This window comes from Cervus canadensis, chromosome 32, assembly GCF_019320065.1.
Source record: "Cervus canadensis isolate Bull #8, Minnesota chromosome 32, ASM1932006v1, whole genome shotgun sequence".
NCBI classification, from domain to species: domain Eukaryota; kingdom Metazoa; phylum Chordata; class Mammalia; order Artiodactyla; family Cervidae; genus Cervus; species Cervus canadensis.
In genome coordinates, this window is record NC_057417.1 from 34533485 (window position 1) to 34547378 (window position 13894).

The 13894-nt window shown below is 63.5% G+C and overlaps 1 protein-coding gene across 2 annotated transcripts in view; it reads left to right on the forward strand.

Annotated features, from left to right (window-relative positions):
* Positions 1-13894, forward strand: part of MAD1L1 (mitotic arrest deficient 1 like 1) — a 233028-nt gene that overhangs the window by 146964 nt on the left and 72170 nt on the right. For both annotated transcript variants that reach the window (XM_043456237.1, XM_043456239.1), the window contains 2 exons: positions 886-942; positions 12811-12899. In XM_043456237.1, the coding sequence (XP_043312172.1) occupies positions 886-942; positions 12811-12899 (146 nt within the window). The remainder of the gene's footprint in view (positions 1-885; positions 943-12810; positions 12900-13894) is intronic.

The window sequence follows — 13894 nt, forward strand, 5'->3', positions numbered from 1 at the left end:
AGCAGCCTTCCTGGAGCCTGGGGGCCGTGGCGGCCTGGTCCTGCCTCCTCGGCTCCACGCGGAGGCCGTCCTGACATCTCCCCAGGCCCCTGGGCTGCTCTGAGGAAGGGCTGCAGCCCGGGTGCTGCTGAGGGGCTTCCTCGCCACCACCTCCCCCCTGCCCAGCCTCCGTCCTGCTGGGCTTTGTCAGAGGCCTTCCTCCTCCAGCTGAGGGCCCGCGGCACCCGTAGGATCTCCAGCGCGGGCGGACGCCATGCTGTGCGTCCACTCGGCCCTCCCTGGGGCCCGTGATGGGCTGTCTGATCGCCTGCAGCGATGGTGCGCATCCTGCTTAGAATCCTCCACTTGTAGCAGAACCGCCTCCCTTTCTCCCTAATTTGTCCTCCAGAGTGCTGGTGCCTGTATATTTTAAACCTACTTTCTCATTGAAGTATGATGCATGCACACACACAGATGCACACGTCGGCACTGTCCGCTTGATGAGCATCACCCAGGCGGAGCCCCCAGGGGCCCCCGTTACCTGGTACTCCAGGCCCCCGGAAAGATGGAGGGGGCCCCTGCCAGCCCTTGGCAGCCCCACGGCTGTGCCCCATCCCCACACCCCCGTCCTGTCACCTCGGCGAATGCTGTGCTGGTCGGTGTCTCCCTCCTTGTGCATGGCCAGTCCCCTGGCCTCTTACCTGGGCACTGAAACTCCACCCCGAACGTCTCTCTCCTTCAGGCAGCTGCTTGGGGGGTAGCCTTGGCAAGCAAACTGCCCCTCCTTCCAAACAGGGGATTCAGGGCTCCCTGGGCAGTGGCGAGTGCGCAGAGACGGGGGAGGTGTGGTCCCTCGTGCCCCGGGAGGAGAAAGCCCGCTGACTGTGCTTCTGTTTTGTCTTGAAGGCTCAGCTGTCACAGGCGCTGGAGGAGCTGGGAGGCCAGAAGCAAAGAGCCGACATGGTGAGTCTCGAGGCCGCGCCCGGTGGAGGCCTTTGTGGCACAGCGGCGGGGCCCTTGTCAGAGACGTGGCTACCAGTGCGGAGGGGGCTTCACAGTCGAGACCAGACCCCCCAGGCAGGGACTGCGGGCTCCCCGCCTGCTCCAGGCTTGGGCGCCAGAGTGCCGCCTGCCCGAGTCCATGCCTCCCGGCAGCGCGGACCGCACCCTGACCCCGCGGGGCGCCCTGAGCCCTCCAGCCTCATGCGTCCCCTTTGCTTCTGTGTTGCCCCGGCTGCGGGCCGACTCCTGACGTCAGACCACGTCTGCCCTGCCGTCCTTGCAGCCTGGTAGCCCTCACCTGGGCGTGTGCAGACGCGGCCACATGACCCCGCTGGCCCTCGGTGCCCATGGGAGACGGACAGCGTGGCCGCGAGCGTCCTCATCCAGTGCAAGCTGTGAGCCGCTCTGGCGCCTGGTCTGGCGGCTTGGAGGACGACACACCTGGGCACAGGCAGGCCGTGTGGGGGCATGTGTTGTCCGGTTGCCCTGCCCAGGCCGCTAGCCCGCTGGCCGGGGCACCCAGAGGCTCTGTGGGCGGGGCGCCGGGGCTGCTGTGGGCGGGGCGCCGGGAGCTGCTGTGGGCGGGGCACTGGAGGCTCTGGGGGCGGGGCGCCGGGAGCTGCTGTGGGCGCTGCGGCTCCTGCCTGGAGTCGGGCTCCTGTCTCTGTGTTGGCGCCGCCGGTGGGGCAGATGCATGTGGGGGTGAGGTGTCCTTGAACGCTCCTTGTTGCCCCGCGGGCGGCCCCCCAGGTGTCTCCACCACTGCTGACCCTTCCTGTCGGGAGGGCTCCACCCGTGGGGCCCAGGGGGCGTGGCGGGGGGGGGGGGCCAGGCGAGGAGTCTGGGGTGGGGAGGCAAGGGGGATCAGGGAGCTGGGTTCAGAGGAGGATGCGGCGTCAGAGATGCAGCGGGCTTGGGGTCCAGAGCACCGAGTCCCGGCCGGGAAGCACCCTGTGTGCTTACCCCTCGAAGGTGGGCGTCAGTGCCCATGGGGCAGAGCCCGAGGCCAACCCCGCCTGGCTGCTCCATCTCAGATGCCTGTGGGGAGTCGGGGTCAGCCCCACCTGGGGTGGAGAGGCTGGGGCCTAGGGGAGCATTACCTGAGGAGGCAGAGGGCACGGCTGGACCCGCGGAAGCCCCCGATCACAGCCTCCGGGAGCTGGGAGGGTGGGCTCTGGTGATGGGGTGGGGCGTCCCTGGGCCTCCCCTCCTCCCTGTCCTTGTCCATGGACCTTGACTCTGGGGCCACCGGGCGGGGGTCGGGGGGTGTCCTTGAAGATGGATGGCCCCTCCTACGAGGCCCTGGGGACAGGACGTTGTGTGTCTCCTGCATGACTTCCTTGTTGGGTTTGAGCTGGAGAGTGCCCGAGAGCACAGTTGCCCCTAGAAACCCTGAGTCGGTGAGGTCCACACGCCCACGGCACCAGGCTGGGAAACCTGCAGGAGCTTCCCCAGCCCCGGGGCTTTTGGACGAGCTGGGTGCCCTCTCAGGAGGAGGGGGGATAGGCCTGCTGCGCTTGCCCACTGGCTCCTGGCCCTTGGCCCAGTGGGCACTGGGCCGCTGGGGCAGCTGCCCCTGCTCACGGGGGCTGCAGGGCTGTGTGCTTCCTCCTACTTGCAGCTCCTGCAGTTTCTGCTCTTCATGTGAAGCCTCCAGGGGCTTTGAAGTCCCTCCTCCAGATCAGTTACACTGGAGCTTGTAGGGGGCGGGCAGCCAGGCGGGGGTGTTATTGCACGTCTCCTGGGGCAAGTCTGGTGTCTGCCACTGTGGAGAGCCTCCTGTGGGCCTGGTGCCCCAAACTCAGTGCAAGGGCCTCCCCTGGCCACCGGGGGACCTTTGGGGACCGCTCTGCATGAGGCAGCTTGTCGCAGTGGTGCTGACCCTGCAGAGGGCCGGAGTGCACGGCCTGTCTCTCGTCTGAACCCAGAGGTGCGGTGCCGGTGGCCCCTGCGTGCACGCCCATGGCACTGCAGACTCCTCGCACTGGTCCTTTCAGGCTTGTTGTTGGATCTGGGCTGTTGCTGTCTCCTCAGAGAGGCTTTTAATCTCTGCCTTTGATTCTCCCATCTTTATTTTGTGTTTATTTCACTTCTCTCTTCTCTTTCCTTGTTGAAGGGAAAATGAGAAGTGGCAGTGCAGGGACCCGAGGGCGGGAGCATGCGAGCCTCTGTTCTTGCTCCCGACTGGGTCCAGAGGGCCCTGCAGCCCCGGAGGACCCAGCCTGATGCCCATGGGCCAGTCCTCAGGGAGTGGGATCGCCCAGGAAGTGCTTCTGTTTGCTTACAGGGGGCTTTCTGCTCTGATGTAAACCCCCGAGGGGTGGAGGAGTAAGAGACTGGAGCAGGGGCAGTGACCCCCACATGCTGAGGCTTGGAGGCCACAGTCAGCCCTCCCTCCCACGCCAGTGCCCAAGGCCTTGGTCCTGCCGGTGTGTGTTGCTGCCGCTAAGAGGGTGGGGCTCCTCTGGGTCTGGGCGGCGAGCAGCCTGCATCCAGGGTCCCTGACCACCCCAGGGCCTCTGTCCAGGAAGGTTCCTGCTCTTTCTTTCCCATCCCCAGCTCCCTGACCTGCTGTTGTCCGGCCCAAAGTCAGCTCGCTAGGCAAGAAGAGACGTTTAAAAAAAAATTAATAATAATTAAGCATCTGTAGGTAATTGCAGATGACAGCACAAAGACAGTTTGACTTTTTGTTAATAATTAGCAAATTCATGCCAATTAGTATGTGTGAGTACCATTCATGTTTTTTTCTTTAAATGCAATTAACATCCCAAGGAAAGACGTCCCCCACTGTAGTTGTGTCTTTGACACGCCCGGCCCTCATTAGGTTGGGCGGGCTGTGGCTGGACGGGAGGTTTTGGTTCTAACTGTCCCCTTGCTGTCACTTGACCTCAGGGACTGGGCTGGACACCTGTGCTGGGGTCCTTGGCCAGCCTCCCAGGGCTCCTCCCGGAAAGGCCGGTCCAGAAGGGCAGTGAGCACGGGCGGCCTGGCGACCCCCTCTGCCTCCCATCGCCCTCCTCCTCCGCTCCGTCTCCAAGTGGGCGCAGTGGTCCAGGCAGTGAGCGTCCAGGCTTCGTGTGCCGCCCAGTGACATGTGCTTTACAGCCGCCTCCGTTGCCCGTGGACAGCGCAGCCAGGCAGGTTCCAGGGGCTTGCGGGCCTCCGGGGCTTCCCCTGCACGGGAGACCAGCGGTGCTCTCTGAGTCCCAGGGCTCGAGCACAGATCACACGGATGGTGGGAGATGGTTCGTAGCCCTGCCAGGCGGTGCCCAGCCCCACAGATCTTGCTGACGCTGCGTCACTGTCGACCGCAGTGCTCAGGCCAGTGAATCACCGGGAGGGGGGTGAGCCTCCATTGTTCACCATTGGCAGCACCACCCATGTGCGCCCCCCCACCCAAACATCCGGCCTTATCACAGTCCTCCAGCGGGGCCAGCTGCCTTTCCATAAATTATTATTAAAAGCACCTCCTGGTTCTGACTGGTGGTGAGTCATTTCACGTTCTGGATCTGTCCTGCTGTGACTGGGAAACGTCTGTCCTAGGCGGGTGTGTCGGTTGGGCTCGGAGGTGACCACGGAGACCGTGAGGAGCAGGCCTCCCCAGCCCTGGCCCCTGCCCCGAGCCTCAGCGCCCACTGGGAAACGCTGCTTTCTCAGGGGCCTGGCCCGGAGGCGTGAGTCCATGTGTGAAGGCCCATGCCGCTTAGGCTTATGTAGGTGGAGCCAGACGGTGACTGACCCTGTGGCTGTGCGAGGGCCCCGCATCTCTGAGAGCCAGGCTGTGACAGGGGGCAGAGGGCCGGGGTCCCACTGGCCGGGCCTGGCGGAGCGCCCCCGTCTCTGCACGGGCACAGGGGGGCCGTGCTCACGGGGCCTGCGTGGCTCCCACAGCAGACACAGCGCGACCTTGGATCCTGTCTCTGCACTTTCGTAGCCGTCCTCCCGTCTCCTGCCCCAGGTGAGGCCTGGCGCTCACTCACCAGGTTTCGGGCGGGCCTCCCGTTGGACTCTAGCCGGCGGACGGGCTCCCCTGGGAGCTGGCGGCGCCCTGCAGCTCGGTGCTGTGAGCGCTCTCAGCAAATGTGCCCACTCAAGAAATGGCCTTCCAGGGAAAAATGCAGCCTGAACACGTTCTCCAGTGGGGCTTCTTTTTATCCGAGGCGACGGTGTGTCCGAGCTCAGGTCAGCAGCTGGCTGAGCCGGTGGTGACCACCTGTGGCCTGTTGCACCTGGCCTGGCCCTCAGGCTGAGGTGGAATCGACAAGGAGGCCGTTCCAGGCCCTCCCAGGACGCAGCACCCCCGCCCCCCGAGACCTTCCTGGGTGCTCGAAGGGTCCAGGCTGAGCAGGCCCTTCGGCCGGGGTCCCCTCTGGTCTCAGACCTGTCCTCCCGTCTCCAGGAGGCCTGGGGCCCCGCCCAGTGGGGCTCCGGAGGAGAAGGCAGCAGCCTGGACCTCTGCAGTGAGGGCCCTGGGTGGGCAGCTCTGGAAACCCAGGCCCTCAGCCCCGTCGTGACCGTCTGTGGGGCTGGACAGAGGCCGGGCTCCTGTGATGAGACGTGTGTGACCCCTCACGCTGGTGCTCACCAGCGGCCACACTAGTTAGACTTGCTGTTGGGGGAGGGGAAGCGCGTTGTGGGGTTGGGTACCGGCCCAGCGAATTAAACTGACGTTCACGGGCTCTGTCTAAAGGTCGTGCTGTACTAGCAAGCTCGCCTTGAGGACCATTAGCGTCCAGTCTCCTCGCGGAGAGGGAGGGGTCGTGTCACCAGTGGGCCCAGGGCGGGCAGCGCTCTGCTGGGGAGTTGATGCCTGCTGAGTGCCTGCCCGGTGCCTGCGGACCCGGAGATGCCAGCCTGGCCGCTGGGAGCAGGCCTGGTCTCTCCCATCCTCCTCATGTCCGTCCTCAGCCCCGGGGGCCGGTCAGTTTGCTGGGTCCTCAGGTGCCGCTCCTCCCTGCCCCCGCGCACCCCGTGGGCTCTGGTCTCCCGACCTCCCCACGCTCTGGCTTCTGCTGCGTCCTGGATGCTCCCAGACCATGTGCTGGGCCGCGCTCAGGGCCCACCTCTCTGGGATCCTGTGCATTGCTGCCCGCAGGTCAGTGTTTTTTCCTGGGGAGGCTCAGTCCCGCCCAGGCCCTCGATCTGTGACAGAAGCACCCTCTCCGGCTTTGGTGGGAGGAGGCATGGAGGGCAGGGCTGCCCCCAGGCTCTGGGCCTCGGGGCGACGCTGGGTCAGGTGGAGAGAAACAGACTCTGTGCCCTCAGCGGCCCGCTCCCTGTCCCTGGCTGGAGCGCGGGGCCAGGCGCGGGTGGGTCTCCAGGGACCAGCTTGGAGCTGGAGTTGCAGGCAGTCCCTGCCAGACAGCCCGGCCGTCTGGGGCCCTGTCCCTCCCCAGGTCCTTCCAGAAAGGTCTGTCCTGGCCCTGCTCTCCCCCAACCTCCCTGGAGTGCCAGGACCCTCTTCCAGAAGGTACTGGGCAGTGTGTTGCTTTAGAGTCGCCCCCAGCAGAGACTTGACTACCAGTGACTGAGACCAGAACTGAGGATCCCTTGCCCGTTTCCTGCATTCAGGTTTCCATGCTCTGTGCCTTGGCTCCCCGGGTCCACTGTGCTGGCCCTCCTCTGTCAGAACCTCTCCCGGCACACCCACTCTGACCTCCCCTGGAGCCGCCTGTGACCCGACCCTGCTGCAGAGGAGGCGGAGTTGGCTGGAGGGCCGCTGTGGCCTGGGGGCTTAGCAGGTGCTGTCCCCGGGGTCTTCCTCAGGATGGAGCTGAGTGAGACGGTGAGTCCAGCCCTGGCGGTTTCACCAGACCGCCAGGTGACGCTGGCTTGCGAGACCCAGCGCCCTCGGGTAGCACGGGCTTCCCTGGTGGTCCCCTGGTTGAGAACCGCCCTGCAGTGCAGGGAACACGGGTTCCATTCTGGCCTGGGGCGAGCTCACAGACCGTGGAGCCTCGAGTCCGGAGCCACAGCTGCTGAGCCCTTGCTCCCTGGGGCGTGTACCCTGCGACGAGAGGGGCCTCCGCAGTGAGGAGCCCGCATGCACCGCGACCGGAGGAAGCTTGCACACGGCAGTGGAGACCCGGCACAGCCAAAAATAAAAAATAAAACTTTTTAAAACTTAAAAAAAATTCCAATAGAACAAATAGCTTTTCTCTGATCACACTGTGATGAAATTTGAATTTAAGAGCACAACCAAAAAAAGAAATAGCACCTAATTCTTGAAAGAAAAAAAATAATAGAACAAGAGACTCGCTCTCATTCTTGGGTCATAAAATTGAGAAAATAGTCTTAATGGGAACTCTTCCCTTCAGAGCCTGTGGGAAACAGCCAGACCAGCGCTGAGAAGAAAAAAATCACAGGTTTAAATATTTATGTTATTGAACAAGAAAGAGTGAATATGTATGGATTAAACACCCAATCCAAGAACTTGGAAAAGGAAGACAGAATTAACCTTAGTAAAGGAGAAGTAGGAATTTGTAAAGATCAAAGCAGAAGTTAATGAGAAAGTGAAAAATGGTAGAAATAACAAATAAATCCAAATGCCTGTGCTTTGAAAACAAACTAGTAAAACATTAATTATTCACAATCCTAGTAAAAAATTAATAGAAAGCATCACTACCCAAACGAAGAAATAAGAGTCGTTCTCTTGGAGTTGCTGGCCGGGCAGGGGCGGGTGAGGAGCGCGTGTCCCGGGCCCCGAAGGCTCCAGTCTGCCCTGGACGAGGCTCCCCATGTGCCCCTGCGCAGATTCGTGGAGGTGGACACTCACAGGGCAAGCACTGCCCCGCACACAGGCTTCCCCTCTGCGGTGAGGACCGCCGAGAACACGCGTTAGAGAGAACCCCGGAGACAATCACGAGGCCTCCGTGAGTTATGTAAAAAGTTAGGAATTATGTCGCAACTCTGTTTAAAGTGAAAACCTGAATGAGATGAATCATCTTCTACGAAAATATAACCTATGAACACTGACTCCAGAAGAGAGAGAAATTTCAAACAGACCAGTTACTACCGACTTGTAAAAAAACCAGCCACCTCTGTCACCCCGCCAGCAAAAAGGAAGAGACGGAGCAGCATCCGAGTGTGAGTCCCAGGGAAGTCCCGCTGCAGGTCCAGTGCCATCCACACTGCCCAGGCTGCCTGGGCACAGGGGAGGGAAGCTTGGGTTGTACGGACGCCAACTCCGCAGGGGCCCATCTGTGCCGCGTGTGTCCACGCATGTCGGGACGGGACGTTTGGAGGTGCCGCGTGCATCCACGCGTGTCACGGGACGTGCGCAGGTGCTCGGAGGTGCCGCGTGCGTCCACACGCATCGGGACGGGATGTGTGCAGGGCTTCTCCACGCCAGGCTGCCGCTTCGACCCTGGGCTGTCAGTTCACAGGATCTCTGCTCTGTATTTGCTAAAAACCCGCTTGACAAAGTCCAACAGTCAGTCTTAAGATCCCTTAATAACATACGGGTAATTTCTCAGCATGAGTGTTTTCATTTCAAGTGAAAACCGACATGCTGTAAATAGGAAGATGCTAGATTAGTCCCACCGAAGCCAGAATGCGGGCAGCAGCGTCTGGTGTTAGAACCGTACCTTGGTGTTCTGGAGCTCACAGCCGTCACTGTTGGACAGGAAGAGATGCGGGACCGGTGCTGGGGAGGAGCAGGCCCCGCAGCCCACCTGAGACCCCGCGAGAGGGCGGGCGGCAGAGCCGACGCACAGAAAGTTGACGGAGCCTGTGTCTACAGAGACGAGTCAGACGATGAGGAAAATTCTCCTTCCTGCTCCAGCAGCAGTAAGAGGTGGGCGGACGCGGGAGCCGCGGGTCCTGACGGACAAGCTGGCTCCGCCCATGGCTGGGCCCTGGACGTGCGGCTTCACCCTCCCCGAGCCCCAGGTTCTGAGAATAGGTGGTTTGGGTACTTTTTAAAATATGGAGTGGGTGAGGCAGGAGAGAGAAGGCCCCAGGATTCTTGTCGACCGGATGTCCGAAGCTGACCTGGTTACAGACAGGAAGCCGCGCACGCCCATGGGGGGCGAGGAGCCTTTCTTTGCCACCGCGAGGCCAGCTGGGCCCCGCCTGAAGCCCAGCAGGACCTGTGGGGCCTTCCCGGGTCCCCGCCTCTCGTCTGTGAAAGACCTTTACCTCCCAGGCTGTCCCCCAGTGCCAAAGAGCACATTTAATCAGAAAAGCAAGGAGACGCAGAAACAGAGGGAAACGGTCAACGAGACAGAGCAGTGATGAGTTCAGCTCTAGCAGGACGCCCAGGGCCTTCAGTTCCTCGAGGCAGTAGGTAGCTTCCTGGCCCGTGTGCTTCATTGTCTGCAGACACTAAGGCCCCTGCCAGCTCAGACGTTCACTAGGTGCTGACCCCCCGCATGTGGGCCCAAGGCCAGTTGGATCCAGAAGGTTGATGGTGTTGACGCCCAAAATACCCCCCAGTTACCTCCCCACAACAGAGCAGAAGAATGCCTTCAGGCAGCTCAGACACCCACAACCCTTGCCCCGATCTTGTCCTTAAAAGCCCTCCCTGAAAGCCGCCAGGGGCTCGGGGCCTTTAGCGTGAGCAGCCCAAGCTTCTCGCTCGCCCCAGGCTGGGCGCCCTGCAGTGAACACTTGCGGTCACTGCAGCCTGTGAGCTGGCTGACTCCACCGTGCATTGTGCGGTGATGACGTCAGGTGGGACTGCAGGCAGACATGCAGCTCTGGGACTCGGCCTGTAGGTCGGTTCGTGCCCAGGGGACCGGCGTGTCTGAGCCGCTGGACAGGAAGCAGGTCAGATGTTGGTCGGCAGGAGGTTGGCCGTCGGGGGCGGTTCCTGGACCCATGACTGCGAACTGGGCGCTCTCTGTGTGCGGATCTGCAAATGCCTCCAGAGGTACTACGTGAAAAAAATTAACATACAGAACAACGTGTAGGAAATGTTCCGTTTTTATAAACAATAAATACATTTTAAAGAAGGGAAGAACATCAGCCTCTTAGCTGGTAAACGCGTGAGCCGAGCCTGGGGACTGCAGGCTGGGCGAGGAACCAGGCAAAGCTGGAGAGAGGCTTCTCCACTTCATCCGTCTGAGTGCGATTCTGGAGGCTGCAGAGTGCCCGCGGGTTCCAGGACGAGGTGTGTGGGCCTCCGGCAGGGCCTGGCACAGGGCTGTGGGTCTCCAGGAGAGACCACCCCTGTGCCCTGCTGTCAGATCAGCCCCCGCCTGCACGGAACAGGGACCAGTTCGGATCGACTGCCGGGCCCACATTCCCCCAGGGGAACCCTAATCCTAACCTTGATCCAGGGAAGTTCGTGTCTGCAGGTGTGTTTGATCATGACCATGAAGGTGGAGACAGTGAGATGGGGGGCTCCTGGGTGACCACCACCAGCTGCCAGGTAGGAGGTGCGGATGGCATGAGAGAGGAGGGACTGGGCACTCAGGGTCAGCAGCACACGGACAGCTTGGTTCCCAGGAGGAGCTTTGTCCAAGCCCCAGCTTCCGAGCAGAGGTCTGGGGGCCTCTGGACACGTGGACGCTGCTGGTCCTGAACACGACTGGGTTCTGCTCTGCTCGCCACGCCACATGGTACGGGCATCATTGATGCCGGCCAGTGAATCGGGCCATCGCCCTGACCACGGGGCCACGCCGAGGGCCCCTGCCACCTCTGGGTGGTTCAGCTAGCGCGGCGGGCGCTGGACCCTGTCCTTCAGCGCTGGGAGAGGTGGAGGAGTTGGCTGTGGGCCCGCATGTAACTCAGCTCCACGAGGTTGTTCTGGGAGCTGGTCCCCAGGGTGCTTGTGTTTGGTCTGTGCTCCGGCAGGCAGGCTCAGGTCTCCCAGGCCCGCTGGCCCATTTAGGGGCGGGGTCTCCTCCAGGGACCTGACGGCCGGTCGGGGAGTCACAAGACTGAGTGTCTGGGGCCCAGGAATCTCTCCAGTCAGGTTGCCCAAGGAGGCCCTTGCAGGACTGGCCTGGAGGGCTCGGTTCAGGCATCAGCCTGGCCACAGACCCCGCCTCGGCGATGCCGCCCCACTCCCAGCCGGGGCCTGCAGCTGGTGTGGACCCCATGAGGAGCCTTCCTGGCTTCCCCTGTTCCCTCGGGGGCTCGGTGGGGAACTCACCGGGGTTAAAGTCCTCCCTGGGCATCAGGACAGCCAGACCAGCAGGAGTCCCGGGTGGGGCAGCGGGCCAGGAACAGCCGAGCTGAGTGTCAGTGACCTGCACGCAGGGGCAGGGCTGGCTGGGGGGCGGGGGTGGCACGCCCTGAGGGTGGGCTGGGGGATGGCTGGAGGCCAGTGTGGGGACAGTGGTCCTGCACCCGCGGCTGGCCACCTGGCCTGTCCTTCCGCCCGCCATGTCCCTTCGGGGCCCTCGGAGCCCAGGGCAGCTAGGGCCGAGTGCGCTGCCCACGGCTGGGGTCTGCCCCACCCCACGGGACCCACGGGACCACCCGCCCCGTCCCTGTCCCCCTTGGGTCCGCAGCTGGGTGTCCTCCCTGCTCTTCTCCAGCCTTGTCATGCCCCCTCCCACCCCAACCCCAAGTGTTACGGCAGCTCACTTCCTCGTTGCCTTCCAGACGGTCTGTGCGACTTGACATCCTGTAGAGGACTCTGACGCCCAAAATAAATAATGGATCAGGACTATTAGAACCCATCAAAGTGCTGCAGCGCTGGAATACGTTCTTTCCGGCTGCTGGGTCCCCTTGCCCCAGATTCTGACGTTTCCCGTCAACGTGCCCATGTGACTGTGTCTCCCTCCGTGGCTGTTGTGGAGACAAGAACTAAAACACCGAAGCTCTGTTTGCAGTAGGCCTGGCGGCAGACGAGAACCCAACGAGGAGGGTCTCCTCGCCTGCCCCCCACAGGGAAGTGGCTGCACCCCCGGGCTCCTGGGGCCCATGGTCCAGGCTGACCTCTCGCCCTGTATCTCCCAGGGCCCTGGTCCAGGCTGACCTCTCGCCCGTGTCTCCCGTGGTCCAGGCTGACCTCTCGCCTGTGTCTCCCGGGGCCCTGGTCCAGGCTGACCTCTCGCCCGTGTCTCCCGGGGCCCTGGTCCAGGCTGACCTCTCTCCCGTGTCTCCCGGGGCCCAGGCTGACCTCTCGCCCGTGTCTCCCGTGGCCCAGGCTGACCTCTCGCCCGTGTCTCCCGTGGCCCAGGCTGGCCTCTCTCCCGTGTCTCCCGTGGCCCAGGCTGGCCTCTCGCCCGTGTCTCCCGTGGCCCAGGCTGGCCTCTCGCCCGTGTCTCCCGTGGCCCAGGCTGGCCTCTCGCCCGTGTCTCCCGTGGCCCAGGCTGGCCTCTCTCCCGTGTCTCCCGTGGCCCAGGCTGGCCTCTCGCCCGTGTCTCCCGTGGCCCAGGCTGGCCTCTCGCCCGTGTCTCCCGTGGCCCAGGCTGGCCTCTCGCCCGTGTCTCCCGTGGCCCAGGCTGGCCTCTCTCCCGTGTCTCCCGTGGTCCAGGCTGACCTCTCGCCCGTGTCTCCCGTGGTCCAGGCTGACCTCTCGCCTGTGTCTCCCGGGGCCCTGGTCCAGGCTGACCTCTCTCCCGTGTCTCCCGTGGCCCAGGCTGGCCTCTCGCCCGTGTCTCCCGTGGCCCAGGCTGGCCTCTCGCCCGTGTCTCCCGTGGCCCAGGCTGGCCTCTCGCCCGTGTCTCCCGTGGCCCAGGCTGGCCTCTCGCCCGTGTCTCCCGTGGCCCAGGCTGGCCTCTCGCCCGTGTCTCCCGTGGCCCAGGCTGGCCTCTCTCCCGTGTCTCCCGTGGCCCAGGCTGGCCTCTCGCCCGTGTCTCCCGTGGCCCAGGCTGACCTCTCTCCCGTGTCTCCCGTGGTCCAGGCTGACCTCTTGCCCATGTCTCCTCACAGCTGGAGATGGAGCTGAAGATACTGAAGTCGCAGGCGGGCCCAGCTGAGCAGAGCTTCCTGTTCTCCAGGGAGGAGGTGAGCTCGCTCAGGTACGTCCTGCCCTGCCCTGCCCCTGGCTCCTTTGTGCCCACCCCCGCCGTGTTGTCTTCACACGTTCCCACTCTCCGCCCCCGCACCGGCTTGACTGTTGCTCAGCGGCCTCCTCCTGCCCAGAGCCCGGCATGGTGCTGTCTGCAGGGACCTGACTCTGTTTCACCCGCGGGCGCGCGTGTGTGACGACAGGCAGTGGGCAGTGCGGTGGGGGTGCCCCCGCGGGACTGGGGGGGCTCCTGAGGACGTGCTCGCTGGCCAGCGGGGCAGCTCTGGGGAGGCTCCGCTGTGTTCCCAGGAGCAGCGGGTGGGCTGACGGGAGGGGCTGGCCACTGCCCACTGGGCCTGTATGTCCTTCCTCCAGGCTGTGGGGGTGAGGGTCCCCGGGCGCCCCTGCCCCGCTCACTGTTCAGGAGCCTGTGCCCTCTGCCCCCAGCATCTCGCAGCCGTAACCACGGGGTCAGCGTCCTCCACGTGGCTGAGGGCTTCCTGGCTTTCCCGGGAAACTGCTTGGCCGGAGGACAGGGGCCGGGAAGCCCACCACCACCGTCCGCCCCGGTGCTTGGGAGGGCTCGCTCTGAGTGAACCCCGGCAGCTTCCCCTCCAGTCCTCCCCGCCCCCCACGCAGCAGGAGTGCTGCTGCGAGTCTTTTCCTGAAACCGCTGAGCCAGGAGCCCGGCTCCCACAGGGTCGGCGCACCCGAAGGCCGGCTGGCCACCGCCCACCCGCCGCCTTTGCACGACCTGCAGCCTTCCCGCGAGCCTGGTGGGCCGGGCGGGGTGGGCTCGGCCACGCGGTGTCACTCGTGCAGGGAGAGACGCTGCGGGTGGATCACACGTGTGAAACATACATGATACACGCAACACGTGTGACACAGCAAGTGTGCACGCGTGACATTTTGAAGCATGACTCTGTTACTGAAGAAAGCTGCGTGGAACTCGAGTAAAGACTTGAGCGGCGGCAGCTCAGGGGCCCCTCAGCTGGAACAGAGCTG